Raw genomic sequence first — 23,105 nt, forward strand, 5'->3', positions numbered from 1 at the left:
GGTCATGATCTCAGGATCCTGAGATCGAGCCCTGCATCGGCTGTCAGTGTGGAGCCCGCTTGGGATTCTCTCTCAGCCCCTCCCCTCGCTCGTGTTCTCTCTCTCTCTCTATCTTTTTAATAAATAAAATCTTTAAGAAAAAAAAAAAAGAAAGCCCACCCTCCTTGCCTCAGGTTGAGACAACTCTGGGGCATAAGTTATGCTCCTGAGCTCACCTGTGGGATCAGGCTGAAGCTTCCTTCTGTAGGATGGTGCCTGACGTGGCACAAGCATGACCAAATCATGCCGGTTTGCCTGGGAGTCTCCCGGTTTTAGCACCGATTGTCGGATGTTCCTGGAAATCCCTCCATCTTAGGCAAACCGGGATGGTTGGTGACTATAAATGGCCCTCTTGCTTAGATTCTTCCCTTTCTCTGTTCTTCTCCTATTCTCCTACAGGTTTTCCTTAGGAGTACTTCTTTAATAAATCACCTGTACACAAATCCTCATCAAATCCCTTGTGGGGAACCCAGCCGAAGACACTGATGCAGGAAGGGGTGAAAAGCACATGAAAGCCTTGGGGATTTGGGTATTTCCTACTAGAGAAGTTCAGCCATTAACCCACATTGTGTAATTCATGTTCCTGGTGATTGGCAAATAAACATCTCAAACTCAAGAAGCAAAAGCAGGGAGTGATTTTTAGGCCTGACATATTTGCCTCTGGATGTCTTAGCTTATCAGAGTGAACCCTCGCACTCACTACTGAGATAACAGCAAACACATGCCTGGCCAGAAACACACTAGTGCACAGTAATTGTGAATAGTCATCTCTTAATGAAAGGGCCAATTCTATCTTTCACTTTGTTTCTGAAGCAGTCTCTGTTTAGGGGAGTTTTCCCTTTAAAGACTCCTGATTGGATATTAGTAGCCAATCAGAAACATAATGGGGAAATACTCAGTAGTGATGGGGTATTTTATTTTATTTTATTTTATTATGTTATGTTAATCACCATACATTACATCATTAATTTTTGATGTCGTGTTCCATGAGTCATTGTTTGCGTATAACACCCAGTGCTCCATGCAGTATGTGCCCTCCTTCATACCCATCACCAGGCTAACCCATCCCTCCACCCCCCTCCCCTCTAAAACCCTCCCTTTGTTTCTCAGAGTCCATAGTCTCTCATGGTTCGTCTTCCCCTCCGATATCCCCCCTTCATTTTTCCCTTCCTTCTCCTAATGTCCTCCATGCTATTTCTTATGTTCCACAAATAAGAGAAACCCTATGATAATTGACTTTCTCTGCTTGACTTATTAGTGATGGGGTATTTAAAAGGTTCTGTGGGGATCCTTCAGGACTGGTTTGTGTATGAGTCTCTTGGAGGGTTAATTTTTGTCCTCTAAAATGCCTATTTATTTTGTATGAGACTGGGGGTATCTTAACATAGGGCTTCTCTTTGGGGCATCTATATTTTTTATTTGGGTGTATTTATTTATGGATTTATGTCATTTTGTAGGTAAAATATAAACATGTTAAGAAATTCAAACCATATAAAAGGATATACCATGAAAATAAATTCTCCCTCCTATCTCTGTCCTTGAACCTCCCAATTCCCCTTCTCAGAGGCAGCAACCATTACCAGCTTCTTACATATCAAAAGGGTTACTTTGGACCCATGAAAGAAGTCATGGCTCCTGTACGTGCTGTGTGAGATTAGCAGCAGAGCAGGAAGTATATAGGGGGCATTTTCACAGCCGCCTGGGACTCAGATTTAAAAAGCCGCAAGGCTGCTGGAGTTGAGTTTTAAATATAAGCTGGTGTAGATGCCATCACTGTGACCTTCACACCAGATTGACATTTTTCTACTAAATTGCAGTATTAGAAAAATGACAACATTCTCTCCATGCCTTGGGAATTCTCTGCTGTCTGGATTTCATTGCTTTCTTCAGCCTTTGTGGTAGCAGTGCACAAGGATGCCAGTCATCATAATGGCTGGTTTCAGGGCAGTCAGAGGGATAATTCAGAGAGGCTTTTAGGAAAGCCTCACAGATGAGAGGCATCAGCCAAGATGGGAAATGGGCACTCCAGAGGAAATGGGCACTCCAGAGGGAAATGGGCACTCCAGAGGGAAATGGGCACTCCAGAGGCCACGTAGCTGTAATAGTAAGGCTGGTAACATAGCTTTAAGTTTGTGGGCTCACCTGTGCTTTCCTTGAATGGAAGAGAGGTTGTTTTCATTTAAGAAGGGCTTAGTGTCAAGGCAGAAAGTCCCCCTACCTTTGGAGTAGCCGCCTGAAGGTGCATCCCAAATTTTGCAGCACTCATCATGATGGAATGCAGAATGTTGTTCCCATCCCCAATCCAGCTGAGGGTGAGGCCTTTCAGAGAGCCATAGTGTTCCTAAGAGGCAAGGGAGGAGAAGATTACATCCAGGAGGAAATCCACTTATGTGAAAAAATTATTAAGGCTAAAATAAAGGAAACAGTCTTCACCTCATTTTTAAAGCTTTGTTGGAATGAATAAACTACTAGGTTTTGGTTGGTTTTTTTTTTTTTTGCATTATACAGAGCAATTCAATACATGAATGTACAATCACAACAAATAGCAAAACGACTTAATATCTTAAACCATGACATCATATGAACTCATACAGAGACTCATAGTTTCATACATTTCAAATCTGAATCTTTGTTGTATTCATTCATTCATTCATTCAACAAATTGAGTGCCATCAATGTCCAGAGGCTTTCCTTGGCCCTGGAGAGAGAACAATGAAGAAAGGAGACCAAAAAAAAAAAAAAATCACTACCTTTATGGAGCTTACATTCATTGGTATTAGAATGGGGAAACAATGCATCTGGAACAGTGGAACATGGTGTCTATGTTTGCATTTATATAAAGTTAAAAAACATGCCCATTAATATTCTTGATTGTTTACAGATATAGACATGTGTAGTTAAAGTATAAACACATGCCTGGGAATTATAAATACAAACATCAGGATAATAATTTCTTTGTGGGGTGAAAGGAAATGGAATCAGGGAGAGTTACGCAGTAGGCTTCAACTCTGTTTAAAAACAAAAAAATCCTAAAGTAAGATTTGACAAAACTATGTAATGGGCACAAGGGTGTTTGTTTTATTTTTCTTGAACTGTCTGTAGGTTTCACAGATTTTATATATTCATAAAGGTAATATTTTAAAAAGAGAAAGGCTAAGCAACTTTGAGATACAGAACTACTACATGGCGAACCTTGGATTTAAATCCAAGTCCATCTGATTTAGATGCCATGTTCTTAATAAGCTGCTATTTATTCATTCAACTACTGTTTTGAGTATCTTCTGTATGAAGGCATTGCACCAGGTCCTGCAGGGGACAATATGGTGAATAGGAAATTTTATTGTCCTTCAACAAATTTGTAATCTAGTAATGATGAAGCCCCAGGGGGAAGCATTAAATTATCTGGCATATATGTAAAGCCACAGCTGCAAGCAGCCACTTGGTATCTGACATTGCTGTGTCATCTTCTCTGCATGAATCTTATCCTCATCACCAAGGAGTTCCATTTCATTTTGAGTTTAACTTCACATTAATATGTGTGTGGCTTATTCAAATAAGGAGAAATATGGACCTATCCAGTTTTCCCTGTCTTTCCAGGACAGTCCATCGACACAGAAACCATGGTTGTCAGGATTCCTGGTGGCAAGACCATGTAGATTGGCTGTGGCAAACCAAATGAGATGAATATTTTCAAAGTTATTCAAGTTTCTAATTTAAGGGGACATGGCTAAATTTGCCTCAATTCTATAAATTCTACATGTTCTTAACTCCAGTCTCAAACAATTAGTTTATTAAAATGATAGAAAACGACCTCCTTCTCAGAAAGTGATCTGGTAGTTGACCATTTTGAATATTCAAAGCATACTCTGCCAGTCTTCACTCCCAAGCCACAGAGCCGGATACATGTAGGGTTAAAAAAGCTTTTCGATTCTGTATGCACCAGCATTCTCTATTCATCCATTGTGTTAAATATGTCACCAAAAAGCAAAATGATTGAGAGAAGAGGGGTTTGGGGGGGCTGCTAAAAGAGGTTGGGAATTGAGTTGTGAACAGAAGGATCTGATGATCTGTTTTTTAAATGCCCCGTCTCCCTTGGAGATCTAATATTCACACATATGCTATAATTCTTTGCCAAAATGATATTTGAAAACAAAACAACAATACCATGATTTAAATCGTTCCATTTAGAGCTAGTCGGGAACAACTTATTTATTTTGCTCTTGTGTAAGGCAAACAAATAAGCCAACCTGGAGCGTGAGGTAATCAGCCAGGATCTGGATAGGATGGTACGAATCTGACAGCCCATTGATGATTGGGATGGATGCTTCTTTAGCCAGGGTATCTAGATCTGATTGTTTGTACACTCGAGCCAGCACTGCATCTGTCATGCTAGACAACACACTGCAGGAAACCAAGAAAAGATCATCTAAGTTAATCATGCTTAATAATTCCTTCTTTAAACATGATCTCAAACAGGAATAAACGCTAATAAATGAGAATTTTTACTAAGTTACAGCTACCTATCAACATGACAGATTTAAAAGCTAATATTATGGCGCCTGGGTGGCTCAGTTGGTTAAGCATCTGCATTTGGCTCAGGTCATGATCCCAGGGTCCTGGGATCCAGCCCCACCTCAGGGCTCCCTGCTCAGCAGGGAGTCTGCTTCTCCCTTTCCCTCTGCGCCTCCCCCCATTCGTACTCTCTCTCTCATACTATCTCTCTCTCTCAAATAAATAAAATCTAAAAAAAATAAAAGCAATATTAAACATGTAGTCATTATAGAAGCCAGATGTTGTTCCACTGATCTCATCCAGTGACCACTGATTTTACTACTTTTTACAGAGATAAGAAAACAATTGTGGGCCTAACAAGTTATGATGATGAATTATAATCGATAAGGGGCAGTTGGTAAACTTAAAAGGGACAACACGAAAAACAAGGTATACAGAGAAACATTAATGACCTGGCATGTGGCTCGTTTTCTTTGACATCATCCCCCAGACGTGTATACATTGTAAAATTGAAAGTACCTGTGTGGCAGCCATGAAGGTACACACTCAGATCGCCGCACCAGAGGAAACCTTCTGGGAGGAGTCCCATTAGCGGACAACTCCCAGCTGCTGTACTTTTGGGATACGCTGTAGGGTTTCCACTAAGGCCACGCTCCCCCCACGCTATTCCCAGCCAATGGCTGAGCCCAGTGGGGGCACCAGAGCAGAGCGATTGTGCCTGACATGGGGCTGCTCCAATGGGCAGTCTTTGCTCTGAGGTCCCCCACTGGCCTGGCCAAGGCTTTCTCAGAGCTGTGCTGCAGTCTCAGGTTCTTTTTACCCTCCTCCTTCTTCCCTCTTTTCCCTTCACTGGGGTAGGACCTGCATTGTGGTCTGAAGGCTTTCCCTGCCTACTCCTGCTTCCTCCCTCCTTCATCCTTCACAGTTCTTTTGCCCTATAAATCTCTTGCATCTCTAATTCCATTTTGGAGTCTACTTCTCCATGAACTTGAATGACACAGACCACAATAAACTCCTGTAGGGGCCAAGCCTGAGAAGGCATTCAGCCCTTGTCCCTGCACCCTGTATAGCTATCAGCATCTCTGAAAAAGACAGAAAGTATTCAACATCGTAAACACAAAAATCCACCAAAAAAGCAACACGAACCAAATCATGGCTGTGAATTCAAACAACACACAGAAAGATGGATGTTATTATTCTCATTTTATGGCTGAAGGACCTGAGACACAAAGAGGTTAAGAAACTTGCCCCAGATCACACAGCTAATTAAGTTGGAGGAGTTCATACTCAAACCAAAGTCAATTGAAGTCAAAAGTCCATGTTCTTGGGGCACCTGGGTGGTTCATTCGGTTGTGTCTGACTCTTGGTTTCCACTCAGGTCATGATCTCAGGGTTGTGAGATTGAGCCCCACATCAGGCTCTGTGCTCCGTGGGGAGTCTGCTTGAAGATTTTCTCCCTCTGCCCTTCTCCCCACTCGTTCTCTCTCTCTCTCAAATAAATAAATCAATCTAAAAAAAGTCCATGTTCTTACCATTACAACACATTGCCTCAACTTTGCACATGAAAATATCTGGAAGGAAAGCCTGGGATCCAGATTTTAACTTTTTTCCATGCATCAGAGTGAGGGTGGTTCCTCAGCTAAGTCTTCAACCTTGCAAGACTAGCAAAGATAGCCTTTGGTTTAAAATCTTGGTTTCTTATTATTTAAAGGGAAACCTCTACAACAGAGGCTTCTAACCATTCCAGTTTTAAAGAATTCTTTTTAATGACAAAAAAATTTGGAAAGCCTCTCATGATAGTAGTTAGAGTAAATATAGTCATGATTATAAACTATCTGGTTTGGGGTTCTTATTCTGGTTCTGTAACTTACTAGCTGTGTGACCTTGGAAATGTTATTTAATTTCTCTGTGACTGAGTTTCTTCATCTTTAAAATCATAATAATAATATCTATCCTATTGAGTTGTGAGGATTTCATGAGATTACCTATTTAAAGTGTCTAGTACAATGCCTTATTCATAGTAAGAGATCAAAAAAGTAGTAGATATTATTACCATGTCAAAAGAAGCTGTAACTCAACACCAAAAAAAAACCCCACAAATAATCCAATTAAAAAATGGGCAGAGGACCTGAATAGACATTTTTCCAAAGAAGATATACAGATGACCAACAGACACATGAAAAGGTGCTCAACATCACTAATCATCAGGGAAATGGAAATCAAACCACAATGAGGTATCACTTTACACCTGTCCAAATGGCTAAAATCAAAAACAAAAACATGAGAAATAATAAGTTTTGGCAAGGATATGGAAAAAATAGAATGCTGATGCACGGTTGGTAGGAATGCAAATTGTGCAACTACTGTGGAAAAGAGAATGAACATGCCTCAAAAAGTTAAAAATAGAATTACTGTATGATTCAGTAATTCTACTATTGGGTACTCACCCAAAGAAAGTAAAAACATTAATTCAAAAAGATATATGCACCCCTCTGTTTACTGCAGCATTACTTACAATAGCCAAATTATGGAAGCAACACAAGTGTCTACCAATAGATGAATGGATAAAGAAGATGTGATATATAGATATATATACACACACAATGGAATATTACTCAGCCATAAAAGGAATGAAATCTTGCCATTTGCAACAACATGGATGGATCCAGATGTTATAATGCTAAGTGAAATAAGTCAGAGAAAGACAAATACCATATGATTTCACTCATATGTGGAATTTAAGAAACAAAACAAATGAACAAAAAATAAAAGAGACAAACAATAAAACACTCTTAACTACAGAGAACAAACTGGTGGCTGCCAGAAGGGGAGGTTGGTGGAGGGATGGGTGAAATAGATAAAGGGGATAAGAGTACACTTATCTTGATGAGCACTGAGAAATGTATAGAATTGTTGAACCATTATATTGTACACCTGAAAGTAATATAACACTGTATGTTAATTATACTTGAATAAAAAGATTAAAAAAATTTTTTTAATGCATAAAAACTAAAGCTAGTATATATTCAGTAAGGTCTTCATAAATTTGTATTTTAATTATCATATATTTGGAAAATGAGTCCCTCTTATATATCTGAGATATATTATTTACCTCAATCGGTAGAAAACTGTTGGTGCTTATAAAATTCAAGAACCACTAAAAAAGCTCCTTGCCCCCAGGGATTAGAGAATTAAATACTGAAAACCATTTCCCTATAACAATATTCACATTTTTTTCAAATTTTCATAGATTTCTCATACCCATAGTTCCCAGATTTTCAGATTTCATGGATCAGCACAATTTCCAAAAACACATGGAAATCATAAGATTGCCAACTTTTTGCTTAGCAAATTAGGGGCATAAAACAACAAGCAATTATACACATATAATATGTTAATATCTTCATTTAATAAAAGAAAGGGCATTTTAACGCCAAAAGAGGTATGAATGACCTAATCTGAAAGAATGATCCTTGAAATTGAATTAAATTAGGTTAGGAAATTCACTATATTATCTTTATGTTTCTTATTTGACCACTTCTGACGAAAACTTCCAGGGTGCCTGCGTGGTTCAGTCGTTAAGTGTCTGCCTTGGGTTCAGGTCATGATCCCAGGGTCCTGGGATCGAGCCCCGAGTCAGGCTCCATGCTCTGCGGGAAGCCTGCTTCTCCCTCTTCCACGCCCCCTGCTTGTGTTCCCTCTCTCGCTGTCTCTCTCTCTCTGTCAAATAAATAAATAAAATCTTAAAAAAAAAAAAAAAGAAAGAAAGAAAACTTCCCATGGCAGGGCATCAGTGGAGGGGTCAAGATTTGGAATCCAGTGCTCTTAACTATCTAAACACATTGTATATTGTAGCATGAAAGAGGTAAATGAAAGAGCCACTTTAGAGTTTCTCTTGCAAAACAAATGATGTTTGATGGATGTCTAAGACGGGTTTTCAAATGTTTGCTGCATATAAAAGTCACTTAGAGAGTTTTTTTTTTTAAATTCTTGGTGCCCAGACCATAATCTCTATCAATTATTGTCAGAAAAATAGAATCTCTAGGGATAGGACCTAGGGATCAGTATTTTTTAAAAACTTTCCAGGAGATTCCAATGTGCATCCAAGGTTGACAACCAAAGCTAGCACCTCACTCCTCAGATCAACAGCATCACTATCACCTGGGAACTTGTTAGAACTGCAGAAAAGAAAGAGAGAGAGAGAGAGAAAGAAAGAGAAAGAAAGAAAGAACTACAGAATCACAGGCCCCATCCAGAAACGAAAGAAAGAACTGCAGAATCACAGGCCCCACCCAGATTTACTGAATCAGAAGCTGCATTTTAACAAGGTTTCCAGGTGATAATTTTCATGTTAAAGTTTGAGATGCCTAATAAAGACAGAATTGAGGCCACCATATTTTTAAAAGTACCATCCATTCTTTTCTTAGAACCCTAACCAGGCCAAAAAAAACTACCAAGAGATGGCAGCCCACAAAAACAGGATTTTGTCCGTAATCTCTGGTAGGGAGTGCTTTCTAGTTCAACTGAAGGAAAAAGGCATCTGAAATCCTAAGAAGTGAATAATCCACTCCATTAAGGCCTCCCTCATTAGAATAACCAGGCCCTGAGCCATCTGATGACCAATGGCAATGTTTCCCAAACTTTGGTGTGTATCAGAACTAAATAAAAAACTAATAAACTACAGAGGCCCAAGCTCCTGAAATAGGGGAGAAGTCTGGGTCTTTGTACTATTACCAGGTTTCCCAGGTAACTCAGATAACCTTACAAACGTTGAGAACCACTGTTCTAAGGCAAAAGCTTTATGTTAAAAGAATTTTAAATCTTCTTCCTTTTCTTCAAGATCTTAATAAAAATTGCCTCCCCAGTACAGATATACTGATGCTTCATGGTATGGAATGCAGGCTTTTAACTCTATCATGACGAAGTCACTTAGATGAAGGTAGATATCCCACTAAGGTTTATAACTGTAATCACTTATCAATTCCCTATTTCAGAAGAATTGGTTATCTTTATGATACCTAAAATCCTATGAGAGAGAGATGTAGAGGAGTGTTTGACTGGAAAGGACTTCTTTAAATATGCATCACTTCCTAAATTGTGTACCAATAGGATAAAAAATAATCTGGATTAACCATTGCAGTTGACCTTCTAGAATCTCAGAAGGGAAGTCCGATTTTACTTCTATTGTAGCTTCTCAAATAATTTTAGGGAGCTAGAACCATGGGCCTCCAACCTCTTACTGTTTCAAGAATTTACAATGTATTGGTGAGTTTTGCTAGATTTAATGTGTATTACATGTAAATGTTATCTTAACCTCAATGATAAGGAAACCAAGGCCTTGCAAACCTTGAAGTAATTAGAGCAAGATTAGGAAAGAATGCAGAAAGATGAGGCTGAAAGAGGGAGACATGAGGGGAGCAGTTGGAGAAGTCAATGCCCTATAGACATGAAGTTTTCAAGATGATTGAAAAAGGGCAGTTGTGGTTCCCTCCCTTGAAGAATCCCAAGAGCTCTCAAAGCAAAGCAGCCAAAAGGCAAGCATACATTTACTTGCCCTGTTTATAATATGGACTTGGTATCCCAGGAAACTGTATGGTAGAATCTTATGGGAGAGTACCTGGTCTGTTTTACTGAGGTTCATGACCTTGACTACCCATTAGGATCACCTCTGGAGGTATAAAAATCCTGATGCCATATTCTACCCTTTGGAAAGTTAAAGCAGAAGATATGGTGGAGAATTCACATCGATATTTTTAAAGCTTACCAAGTTATTCCTATATGAAAACAAGACTGAGAACCATTGTCCTCAAAAATAGAGAGAGAGGAGGTGGGAGGAGAGTGGGATATTCTGCTGTGAGATGGAACAATGGAGAGGCAGAAAGTCTTAGTAGTCGCTGAAATCCCATAGTATAAGAAAAGTAAGAACTAACAACATGATATGCTATACTGGAAAGAACAAGATCTTATACACTTATAAAAGAGGTATTTTCGGGGCGCCTGGGTGACTCAGTTGGTTGAGTGGCCGACTTTTGATTTCCGCTCAGGTCATGATCTTGGGGTTGTGAGATCGAGCCCTGCCTCAGGCTCCACGCATAGCATGGAATCTGCTTGAGATTCTCTCTCTCTCCCTTTCCCCCTCCGTGCACTTGCTCTCTCTCTCTAAACAAATAAATAGATAAAATCTTAAAAAAAAAAGACGTATTTTCCTTTCAGCTCAGTCGCTACCAGGAACAGTCCCATGGCAGCAGCAATAGCTATAATCTTTTCCTCTTCAACACTTCTAAGTATCCCTAGTGCCCAGAATTTGGTCTTAATATTGTTCTATTAAGAAAAAAAAAAAAAAGGGAACCAGAAACTATTACAGGATAGTCGATTCTATGTCCTTAGGCTGGACAAAATCAGTATAAATCTATAACACCCTGTTGTTTCCAGGAAGCAAAAGCGATTTTAAAATGGTAGAGGCAGTGCTAAAAGGAAAAAAAATCAACTTAAAGAGGCTCCCATTTGTCAAGTTGTGATCACCTACAGTAATAAAAATCATCAAATAAAACAAGTTGCACTTGTAAAAGTCCATCATGCTAATAAAGAGTTAATACAAAAAAATGTACAAAAATATAATTGTAGTATCAGTGAGGAATGACTATTACCATGTACATTTGAATTTATTTACTAAGTAAGGTGTTTATATATAACTATATATACAGATAGATCTTTTATGGGTTCCTGTTAAGTATATTTCTTTTTTTTTTATGTTCCGTTAGCCACTGTATAGTGCATCATTAGTTTTGATGTAGTGTTCAATGATCCATTAGTATATTTCTGTTTATAAAGCATAGATACATACCATTTTTAATGTGTGTAAATCACAAAGAATTACATTAACTTATAAGCCAAATTCCTAGAAATGGTAGAAACTAACATAAATGAGCAGATGCCATCAGCATTGTGGTTTTATATAAAGTGAAGTAGAAAGGGAGTCTAGCAGTTAACTAGCACCAGTTGCCATATACAGTTTCCAATTAGAAAGACGATACGACCATTTATTCCAAAATAACTTAGTTAACTGTCCTGAAGAAGAATCTAAATTTTCAGACTCACCTTCCTGCCTCCCTGGGAATAAAACTTCTTGATGACCCGACTAATTATAAAACAATGTCATTAAGAAAGGCATATATTTTAAAATATCCAAACCAGGCCAGGTTAATATATCATGAAGAAATTGCAGTGGGTCTGCCAGAGATGAAAAACAAAGAAAATAAAACCTAAAGGATACCTTATCTTTTAATTTCTGTGAAAAGTCAGAATCTGTATGAAAAAACTAAAATCAGAATCCTATGGTAGACAGAGTCTTGCCCCACCCAAACATGCCCATGTCCTCATACCCAGAACCTGTGATTAGGCTACCTTAGATGGCAAAAGGAATTTTGTAGATATGATTAAATTAAGGGTCTTGAGACAGAGAGATTATCCTGGGGTGGGCCCAATATAATTACAAGGTCCTCATAAGAGAGAGGCAAGAGGTCAGAAAAGAGAGAAGATGCTAGCTAGCTGTGCTGCTGGCTTTGAAGATGGAGGAAGGCTGGAAAGGGTAAGGACTTGAATTCTCCCCTGGAGCCTCCAGAAGGAACACAAACCTGTGGCCTCATTTTAGACATCTGACCTCCAGAAGTATGAGATAAAAATTTGTGTTGTTTGAAGTCACTTAGTGTGTGGTAATTTGTTAAGGCACCAATAGGAAACCAATATAGATCCATGCTAAAAAGTGAAAGTGATGTGCTAAAAATATATTCAGCCTAGTGGCCAGCCATGTGAGTTTAGTTCATCTTGAACTACCACAACCCAACCAAAACTGAGTGTTCAGCAATCCACTTAACCTGCATTCCCTACCCTCCTGAGATACTCTTTTTTTTTTTCTTCCCAGTTTGGTAAAATTACAGAGATAAGTCCTGAAAAGGTGTCAGAGTAGTCTTTTGTAGAATTCCTGACAAACCAGCAATGTAGAGAAGTTTCAATTCCAGGGCCATATAAGGATAAGAATAAAAGTAGGGATAAGAATGTAAAACAACATCTATGATATTTATAGCGTGGTGCCCAGTTTTGTTGTTAAAATATTAATCAGCTCTGTAATCAATGGGCTATTTTATCTGTGTCTTTTCCTTTTTACAATGTTCAGAGCATCCAAGGAAATCAAAAATGCTAGGCTTGTGATTAAGTTAAATGTTTAAAAGCATTTGATTTAAGTTTGCAATCGGTGTTTAAACGGTTGAGGAGACTTGTTTTGTTCATTTAATATGTATTTGATTTATTGGTTAAGTAGTATGTGACTGTTTAAAGCAGTTGTTCTGAAACTTGAACACACGTCAGAATCACCAGGCGGGCTTGTTGGAACACAGTCGGTTGGGTTTCTGATTCAGTAGGTGTGGGTTGGGGCCCCAAAGAACTTGCATTTCTAACAAACTCCCAGACACTGCTTATGCTGCTGGCTTGGGGACCACACTTGGAGAACCACCAAGGAATGCTAGCTCTTTTATGTTTAAAGGAATGCCAAATGCTTGATAAATTCATAAGATTAATATTTTGGACTGTCAACAAAGTACAAAAAGTAGGGTCCATGGCTTTAGGCACAGAAAGCCCCGTGGACATTCAAGCATCTCTGGGCAAAAGGGAGTACGACAAAGCTTGATAGAAAATGCCACTTCTATCCTTCCACCACAGAAGCTGAAGGTGAAATAGAATTAATGATACAAGGGGCAAAGGAACAGCTCCCAGATTGTTTTCACACTGGAATCACTTATGGAAACAAAGAGAGTAAAGACCTTTACTTACTTGGTTCTATTATTTTGTCAATGATGCTGCTTTCTACTTAATGTTTAAAGTTGCTATAAATCATAAAGAAATTACCACTCTTATTTTTCTTCTTCCAGGTTACTAAAGATCTTTTTAAAACAAACAAACAAACAAACAAAAAACCTTTTCACTGGAAACAATGACAAAGCTATAACTAGAGCTGGACTTACAGAGCCATTAACAGTAATCTGGGCTTTCTATGCCTCTCCATCAATTTGAAACCCCAGCTTTAAGCATTGTAAGAGCTGAGTTATATGTGCTACAAATGAAAGGCTGACAAGTTAAAATACTCTTTCTAGCTCTATAATGACTTGATTTTTGTCTCTTTTCATTTCCATTGAATATATAGAGTTCTGTTTGCCACTTGGTGGATTCCTGCAGCTTTGTAGACAATCTTGGGCCTCTGTCAACGATGGTAGCAAAACAGCTTTTGCAAAATCCAAATTACCCAAAGTTAAAGTTTCTCACATGTATCAGTTTCCTCTGAATGTTCAATGGCCAATATTAGGGTTTATAAAAAACAATCCACAAGTTAAAACATCTATTCAACTTGATTTTACTTAAATGTTTAAAATGTGGTCTATTCCCCCTACCCCTACCCCCATCACCTCTTTTCTGAGGCATAGGACTTTAAATGGAAAGATGGGTCAGGAGATAAAATGTTAACATTGATTATTTCAGGATGATGGCAGTATTGGTGGTTCTATCTATATTTTTCTATCTCTTTTAGTATTTTCTACCAAAAGGATGATTACTATAATAACCAAGGGAAAAAACCTCATATCATTCAAAAAAGAACATTTCTTCCAAACATGATTTTGAAAGTAATTGAGAATGAATTAAGGCTTCTTTGAGCAATGGCTAATTCTTAGCCTTGGTGAAGAAATGTACAAGATGAGCCTGGAACATTTTGCCATATCAAAAAACAAGGGAGTTATCAAAGCCTGATAGAGTTATGTCAAAATGACCCAGTAGCCAACTTGAGGATGGATCACATTGGCCAAATATGGGGTAATTTGAGCAACAATAAGAATAATAACTGCAATGAATTGAAGCCTTTGAACATATTAAAAGTTCGAAACTCAAAATGAGTTTACAAAGAGATGAAAGAACAGAAGAACATTGACAGGAGTCATAAGACCAATTTCAAGTTAATGTAGAAGAGAACTCTCAGGCAGTTTGTATAAACTCTTATCAGAACAGTCAGACTGCATAAAAATGAGACAAGATCGCACGGTATGTAGAGTGCCCTGATAGTGGATATTTTCATGTAAACTCGAGGACAATTTTGAAGAAATGGTGTGGAGGAGGCATGAAAAGGATGGCTGATCTAAATAACCCATAAAGACCTTTCTGACCTCGAATTTCTATTATTCTTTGATATTTTTACCTTTGGTGTAAGATCAAAACTTTTTTAGGAATTAATTAAAACCCCCAGAAGACCAAAACAAAACAAAGCAAAACAAAGCAAAAAATACCGTAAGCAAAGTCCCCCATGGCCCCAGGAAGGCCTGATGCAGAGTCTATGTGGTTGGGTGAACAGACACTAAAACAAAACAAACACCCCCAAAACAAAACAAGCAACAAAACAGAAAAGAAAACATCAATAGTGTCCTGGGCCAGATCTTAAGAGCAAACATGGATACTGGTGAGATGGACAATCATACAATAATCCTGATGCTGTTAGAAGTTGAATTGTTCCTAAATGTATTGGAACGTGGTGAATGTGTTGCAAAAGCCAAAAGCAAACGGAACTTGTGTTCTCATGGGGTCCTGCCACGCATTCTTCCTTTTGTCCTTATCCTGCCTTGAATCAGATTGTGTGCCCCCTAAATTCCAGTTTGTTATCAGTGACACCTCCAGTCAGTTGAATAGCTGACTGGCGAGCAGTGGGAGGAATTTTTGGCTATGCATAATACCACGGAGAAATCTGTTATTATTAAAAAATGGATAGTTCCTATTTTTATTTTTTATTGAAGCAGGCCAAGGCCTTAGAGGAGGCAAAGACTTTATCCCCAAAGTAAATTGGTCAAGGAATAAACTGGTTAACTGAGTCTCCCTCCAGGATGGAGAATATTCCAGTGCTCTGATATCTCTACCCAGGTTATAATTTTAGTTATATCAATATAAGAACAATGAGGACACAAAATAATACCTTTAGCAAACGCAGATGGGCTCCTCTCAAACGGGCTGGTGTTAGAAGAAATCCAGGGATGTTGAATAATTGCCACATGCAATTTATTCATGAAAGCTTCTATAATGGCCAGATTATTTTGACTTAGGTATTAGTGCCTAGTTTTGAGGACCTTAGGGATAAATGCATAGGGCATAATGGCATTGAGAATGACCTCCTCAAAATGTGCTATAGGAATTTCAGTGTTGGGTCACTGTAAGCTGACTATGAGACCACAGTGATGTCTCGAATTAAATTAGAGCTTTACTGAGATTGAATCAGGCCATAACTTGGTTCAGTCAATATTGCTTGAATCTATTCTGTGTGCCTGTCCTTTATAACCATTATCTCATTCATCCTCATGTAACTCATTGAGATAAGTATTTGTATCTCCATTTTACAGCTGAGGAACCTAAGACTCAGAAGCAACTAGTCCAGTGTGGTATGAGTTGTGACTTAAACTGAAGCCCAACCTTGCTTCAAAGCCCCTGCAGTTTACACTATGGGAAACTGCCTCTATACTATGAAGAGTCATAGTTCATGTTGTGAAGGACTGAATTTTGTTACCATTTACCCAAGAACATAAAACAGCCATGCTTGCTAGCTTTTTGGTGACCTCTGTAAAGATTCATGGAGATACCATATTTTCAATTTATAGATATATCAATTTATTAGTACCTAATTAGGTGCAATATTTTAAAACGTTTTAGTAAGAAATCTAAGATTGCCTTTTTCGGTCTTAATATCACTTGTATAAATACCTTCAATAATAGTATTCCAGCTTTTTTAAAACATTCCTTTCAATATGATAGTGGTTCACTCCTTCTCTTGAGGACTGTGCTCATCCACAAATCCCTCTATAACTTCCATTATTTGAGCTGTCAGAATGACTATGATTTGAAACCTTTCCATGCTGTTGCAGGGGCATGTGGATGTGTGATTGTGTAGTGGGTTGAATGGTGTCCCCTAAATTCATATCCACCTGGAAACTCAAAATGTGACCTTGTTTGGAAATAGGGTCTTTGCAGAGGTAATGAGTTAAGATGAGGTCATACTGGAGTAGGGTGGGCCCTACATCCGATAACCAATATCCTCATAAGAAGAGGAGGGGATACACAGAGACATACAGAGAAGATGCCCAGGTGAACATGGAGGCAGAGTTTGGAGGGATGCAGCTACAAGCCAAGGAACACCAAGGATTGCCGAGAGCCATCAGAAGCTAGACAAGGCAAGGAAGGATTCTACCCAGAGCCTTCAGAGACAGCATGGCTTTGCTGACACATTGATTCTGGACTTCTAGCCTCCAGAACTGTGAGCGAATAAATAATCTCTGTTGTTTTAAGCCACCAAGCTTGTGGTCATTTGTATGGCAGCCCTAAGAAATACAGTAGTTTCTGCTGATTTTCCTTTCTACTAGTTTTACATTGGTGGAACACATTTTAGCCATTGGTACCGTAAGTTAATTATGTCTATAGGGAAAGTAGTTAGAGTAGAACAAGGTTACACTGTTTGGTTTTCTGTGGAGCCTTTCATACACATCGTTCCTGAGGCTGCGTCACTAGGTGCTGTATGAAAGTGAAGATGAGTGTAAAGTTATTATACCCCTTTCAACGGCGGACTCAGAGCATTAGGCACCAACAGCCATCATTATGGAAGACACAGAAAGCCTCGAACGTGGAGAGATAATGTCCCACTGCCGTTGCGAAATTCCATCCAATTTTAAACTTCCAAGGAATCCATGATCTCAGTCATGCTAAGGTGTCACTTCTGGGTGTCACATCTAAAAGGACAAGCCCAGAGTGAAGGCTTAGAGGTTAAGAGTGGGACTCTAACCCCAGTAGAGCACCAGAGAATTGCCAAAATCTGAAAACGCCCTCAAATCTGAAGCAAATTTAAATGAAAAAATACGTATTTTTTGTGTCTTATGATATGTTAGGAATGGAAAAGAATTGCTAAGAGAGACTTTTCAAAAGAGGGGGTGAGCAATGATTGATTCTGTCTGTTGGGAGCTTGGCCCTACAGGGATCCACACTGAACTGAGGAAACAGTTTAATTCTTGAGGCTCTCCTTCCGTGGATGCAATATATACTCCCTTACCAGTTAGAGTGTATCTAGGTAAAGGACATTTAGCAAAATCCAGAAGGGATGAGAACCCAGCGGTGCAAAACATGAGTTAACACAGCAGTCCTGAGATGGCTGTTTTTGAAAGACCTACTTACAGGGTTGGCCCTTGGCTGGCATCTGGGAACTTGGTCTTCTGGAGGGTTTCCACCATTCTTGGAAATAGTAAGGATGGCTCACTGCCTAAATTGTATAAATACTATGGATTATACCGAAAACTTCCCTTCCTTCTGGGAGTCTAGAATTTGGGTTTATGCTAGCCTGAGGGTGCCTATGTCACCAGCCCTCAATAAAAATCTTGGGCACTGAGTCTCTAATAAGCTTTCCTGATAGACAACATTTCGCATGTGTTGACACAACTCATTGCTGGGGGGAATTAAGCATGTCCTGTGTGGCTCCACAGGGAGAGGACCCTTGGAAGCTTGTGCCTGGTCTCCCCTGAACTGGGCCCCATGCACCTTTTTCCTTTGCTGATTTTCCTTTGTATGTTTTTGTTTGTTTGTTTGTTTGTTTGTTTTGGTTTTTTTGGTAATGGATCTTAGCCATTAGTATGACCGTATGTTGTGTCCTATGAGTGAGCCTTCCTAATGAATTCTTGAACCTAGGGGTGATCTTAGGGAACCCGACACACCAGCTCTTCCACAATATCAGCCAACAGCTCCATCTCAGTGCTCCCCTTATTCCCCATTAGCACCCTCAGATTACACAATACTGAACTCAGACTTAGCTAAGGAGAATTTGCCCACAATATTTTGAAGAGTGGACAGGTTTTATTCTTGTAGTCAAGAAAGTAAAGAGCAATACATTTTATTTTGAATGTGTATTTAGGTACTTCTTGGTCTGATTTATCTTTCCTTTGGTGGCTAAGACAGGACCAACTTGTAAGGGTACTTTTTTAATTATCTGAAGATCTAAAATATGTTTACTTGCAAATTTTAAAACATTGCTTGCTGTCCTTCTCTTCCTGGATACATTAAACTTGTTCTTGCCTTAAGCTTTTGTAGCAGCAGTTCTTTCTATCTGCGATGCATTTTCCCACAGGTTTGCATACGTGCCTCTGCCTTTTCAGTCAGTTCTCAACTGTCAGCTCCTCGGAGAGAGGCCTTTCCTAACCACGCTATCGAAAGTCAGCCCCACCCCACCCACAGATCACCCTGCTTTTGCTTCATCATAGCACGTATCCCAACCTGCTATTCTATTCATGCTTTATTTCTTTGTTTAGTGAAAGCCCTCTTCCACTGAACTATAATTTCCACTCGAACAAGGATTTTGTTTGATTTGATCAGCGTGTTATTGTCAGTGCTAAAACAATTCCTGGAAGAAAAACTAGGCATTCAATAAATATTTTTGAATAAACAAATAATTAAATCATTTGACTAAATAATTAACACTTTGGAAATTGCACTTAACAGCTTTTAGGAGACTAGCCCAGTTTTGCCTTCTTCTTTTTTTTTTTTTTTCCTGTTGGCACATTCACTGTATTCCCCCTTAGGTTCTCCTTTCACCAATGGGCAGTCACTGTTTTCATTCCACCAGGCCCCCAAAGTAGCCAGACAGGCAGATGGAGAAGCAACACCATCAATCAGTGTGAGGCATGCACTATTCTCTTGATTTGAAAAGGCCAGCACTGTCATTTAAACATCATCCAATCTCTTTGCATCTTACAAAGTTGGACTTCCACAGAAAGCAAAGAGGCAATTGCTATGGATTGTACGGTGCATATTGGCAGGGTAGATGTCATTAAGATTCACTTCCTTGCTTCTCCAGTTCAATTGCTTCTGTGAAAGGCAGTGGATTTCTCTTGTCTTCTTCAATTTAGATTTATTGAATTTCTGAATCTCAGCCATATCTTGTTTGTCAGATATTTTGGCAGATTAAGCAGTAACGGGGTACATAGAAGAAAGTCGGATTCCACAGTAGCTACTGTGCCCCTCTTTCTGACATCCCCATTGCCCATTTCAGCCTCTTCTGTTATTGCACTATCCTTATTCTCTTTGTACCCTAAGCATTTCCTCCCTGCCCTTCCCTAACTGCACCTGTCCTCAAGGTTCAGCTTTCTGCAGTTCTCCCACAGGGAGATTCTGGAGCTCATTTTCTACCACTGAGCTTACAGTTCTACTTATCCAGCTCTCGACTTCACCCAAGGTCTATCTCCGGTGGCTTGTGGACATTTGCATTGGAGGTTCAGCCTTTAATGCAACATATCTAATACCTAATCTAGCACCTACTCTCCAAAGCAGAAACTCCTTTCATTTTTCTGCTTCTGCTAATGTGTCCACATATATTTTAAGAATAACAAATCTGAAATCATTTTGCCTCCACTATCAATGTACCCTTCACAATCAGTTATCATGAAACCATATACATATTTTATTAGCTGACCCTTCTTTACCATTCCCTTCACTCACACACTACCATAGATTGACAGCACAACAGCCCGGGATCACTACACAGCCTTCTAATTCAGGGTTTTGCAAAGTGTGGTCCAACCACCCATGCAAAAGAATCATTTGAGGGGCTTGTTAAAATATAGATTCTTCAAAACGATCTGAGCTCTCACTGTAGAATTAGAATTTCTGAGTGTGGGGCCCAGAATTCTGCAGTTTTCTGCATTGGGATACACCTCTGTGTAAGGACCACCACTTGACATCTAATACACTCACATGCACTGGAGAGTATAAATTGGACCTTAAGGATCAGAATGCCCTCATCTTATAGAAAAGTAAACTAAGGGAAGTTTTCAGAATGCCCTCATCTTATAGAAAATAAACCAGGGAAGTTTTCACCTATGAGTCACAGTAGGTAAGTGGCAAAGCTTGGACTAGATCTCAAGCTTTGTGATTTTCAATCCATGCCTGACTAATAGCCTTTTAAAGGCCTGTGTCGGGGCGCCTGGGTGGCTCAGTCACTTAAGCGTCCGATTCTTGATTTCGGCTCAGGTTATGATCTCAGGGTTGTGAGATCGAACCTGGTGTCAGGCTCGGCGCTCAGCGTGGAGCAGAGTCTGCTTGAGATCCTCCCCATCTGCCCATCCTCCTACTCTCTCTCTCTCTCTCAAATAAATAAATAAATATATTTTTTAAAAGAAAGGCCTGCATGTAAGGTTGGCCTTTGGATGGCATCTGGGAACTTTGATTTGGGGAGGGTTTCCAGGACTGATAAGAGTGGCTCACTGTGCCTAAATTTTTTTTCTTATAAACAATATGGTTTAAAGTGAACACCAGCTTTCCTTCTGAGAGTCTGGATTTGGGTATATGTCAAACAGAGGATGCTATGTGATCAGCCCCCAATAAAAACCCTGGGTACTGAGTCTCTAAGGAGCTTCCCTGGTTGGTAACATTTCACAGGTGTTGTCACAACTCATTACTAAGGGAATTAAACATGTCCTGAGTGACTCCACTGGGAAAGGACTCTTAGAATCTTGCACCTGGTTTCCCTTGAACTTTGCTACATGTGCATTTTCCCTTCATTGATTGTGCTTATACTTCCACTGTAATAAATCATAGCTGTGAGTATTACGACTATATGCTGAGTCCATGAATCCTCCTAGTGAATCATCAAACATGGGGGTGGTCTTGGGGACTTCATGACATGCAAGCCAATGCTTTCCATAATGTATTTCACTTCCCCTCTTGTGGGCTATATATAAGAGGTAGTAGGGGTAGTCAAAACAGCATCGCTTAAAAAAAAAAAAAAAAGCATGATCTAAATGCTGATTTAGCTGCTAAGCTCCATTACTTTTCTGAGTCGTGGTTTTGTCGTCTATAAAGCTGGGCCAATAATATATAATTTTTAAGGTTTTTACAAAGATTTAGAGATAATAGTATAAGAAACCCATCCTTTAGGGAGGAGCTATTATTTTTATTCAGAGTCTTTTGGATAAGATGGAACGATCAGAATGAATTCTATGGATCCACTTTTATGTATCCATATATCTATGTAGCAATGGAACTAATTATATAGACTAAAAGGTTCCAATTATGTTAGAACTTGTGAGCAGATTGTTTTTCTCAGGTTCTGTGTAGAGCTCCTCTAACTAAGGACTTGAAGTGGGAATTGTGTGAACAGCAAGCACAGCAAAGAATATGTTTATACTCATTCTCAGCTTTCAACCCCTATTTGTCTCTTGCTTTTGGGTCCCACTCCACTGATTTCTGGGTCCTGACCTCTTTCTGGCTGCCAATATGCACTCCTTAACTCTTTATTGGATGCTCAGCTATTCCTCCAACTTTATCCTTTTCCAACCACTACTTCACACAGGATTTATTCACCATCGTTCTCTTGGTTCTATATGGAGGATCCCTACTGAAACTTCTCTCCTGGATGTGCCCCTGGCTTCATCCCTTAACTAGCCTGTAATATTTGCATTTGAGTAAAGTATAGTTTACTTTTGTGGAAGCAGAATTAGTAGGCAAATGTAATCCCAGTCAGTGGCAGCATAATTGGAAAAAAAAAAACTCATTTATGTTTATTTATTCTTTTAGTTCCATGCATCCAGAAGATGAACGCCACACTTCTTAATACTAACATTGTCCATCTGAAATAATGTCACTAAAAGACTTAAAGATGAGTTATTTCAAATCTCTTTAGCAATTCAAATGGGGTAGATTCTTTAGTATATACTAGAGCAGGTACCATAAAAAGTAGTGTTACAAGGAGTTACTGATGGCACATCATTTTCAGGAAAAAAAGTCATTAGTCTTTGATATCAAGGGCGAAATATTTAAACAAAGACATTTGCTTTGTATTTCTCAACCAAACATGATATAATGGTGACATCATTGCATGGGGAATCAGGGGGCCTATGTTTCAGTCTTTATAATATAATTGTTAAGAGGCTTTTCCTACTTCTACTTTCATCTGAGTAGGGGTGAGCTACTAGTACTTGCCAATAGAATGGGAGTGGATGTGATTGTGTCACTTCTCTGCTAAGATGAGTTTGAAGCAAGTATCCCATCTCCATCCTCTCTTCCCCTAGGTCCTGATGGGATGTTAACACCCAGAACAACCTTGGAGGCTACACGCTGAAAATGGTAGAGCCATTCTCATTCAGCGTCCCTGAAGGGCCACATGAATAATTAATCCTTCCCTCTTACCAATCAGGAATATCCACACTATGTTAGCCACTGACATTTTTATTTTATTTTATTTTATTTTATTATGTTATATTAATCACTATACAATACATCATTAGTTTTTGATGTAGTGTTCCATGATTCATTGTTTGCGTATAACACCCAATGCTGACATTTTGAGATTTTATGTTATAGTAGCTAGTACATTCCTAATTAAGTTGTTTCACCTCGTTATGCCAATCTATTTGGGTTGTTATAGGATTAAGTGAGTTAGAACAATGCCTAACACATAATAAATGCTCAATAAATGTTAGCTGTTAATAGTATTACCTGCTCTG

General features: G+C 39.1%; 1 protein-coding gene, 1 long non-coding RNA gene and 1 pseudogene across 2 annotated transcripts in view; 1 reads left to right on the plus strand and 2 right to left on the minus strand.

Annotated features, from left to right (window-relative positions):
* LOC144380431 (uncharacterized) overlaps positions 1-22,708 on the plus strand; it is a 35,132-nt gene extending 12,424 nt beyond the window's left edge. The window contains exon 3 of the long non-coding RNA XR_013444578.1: positions 22,671-22,708. This is a non-coding gene — a long non-coding RNA (uncharacterized LOC144380431). The remainder of the gene's footprint in view (positions 1-22,670) is intronic.
* The window catches only part of OTC (ornithine transcarbamylase), a 60,947-nt gene that overhangs the window by 14,328 nt on the left and 23,514 nt on the right, over positions 1-23,105 (minus strand). Inside the window, exons 5-6 of the mRNA XM_078064162.1 lie at positions 4,287-4,440; positions 2,258-2,380 (exon numbers count right to left, since the gene is read on the minus strand). Of these exons, the coding sequence (XP_077920288.1) occupies positions 2,258-2,380; positions 4,287-4,440 (277 nt within the window). The remainder of the gene's footprint in view (positions 1-2,257; positions 2,381-4,286; positions 4,441-23,105) is intronic.
* LOC118521881 (thymosin beta-4-like) lies at positions 19,433-20,342 on the minus strand (annotated as a pseudogene).

Source organism: Halichoerus grypus, chromosome X (genome assembly GCF_964656455.1).
Source record: "Halichoerus grypus chromosome X, mHalGry1.hap1.1, whole genome shotgun sequence".
NCBI lineage: Eukaryota > Metazoa > Chordata > Mammalia > Carnivora > Phocidae > Halichoerus > Halichoerus grypus.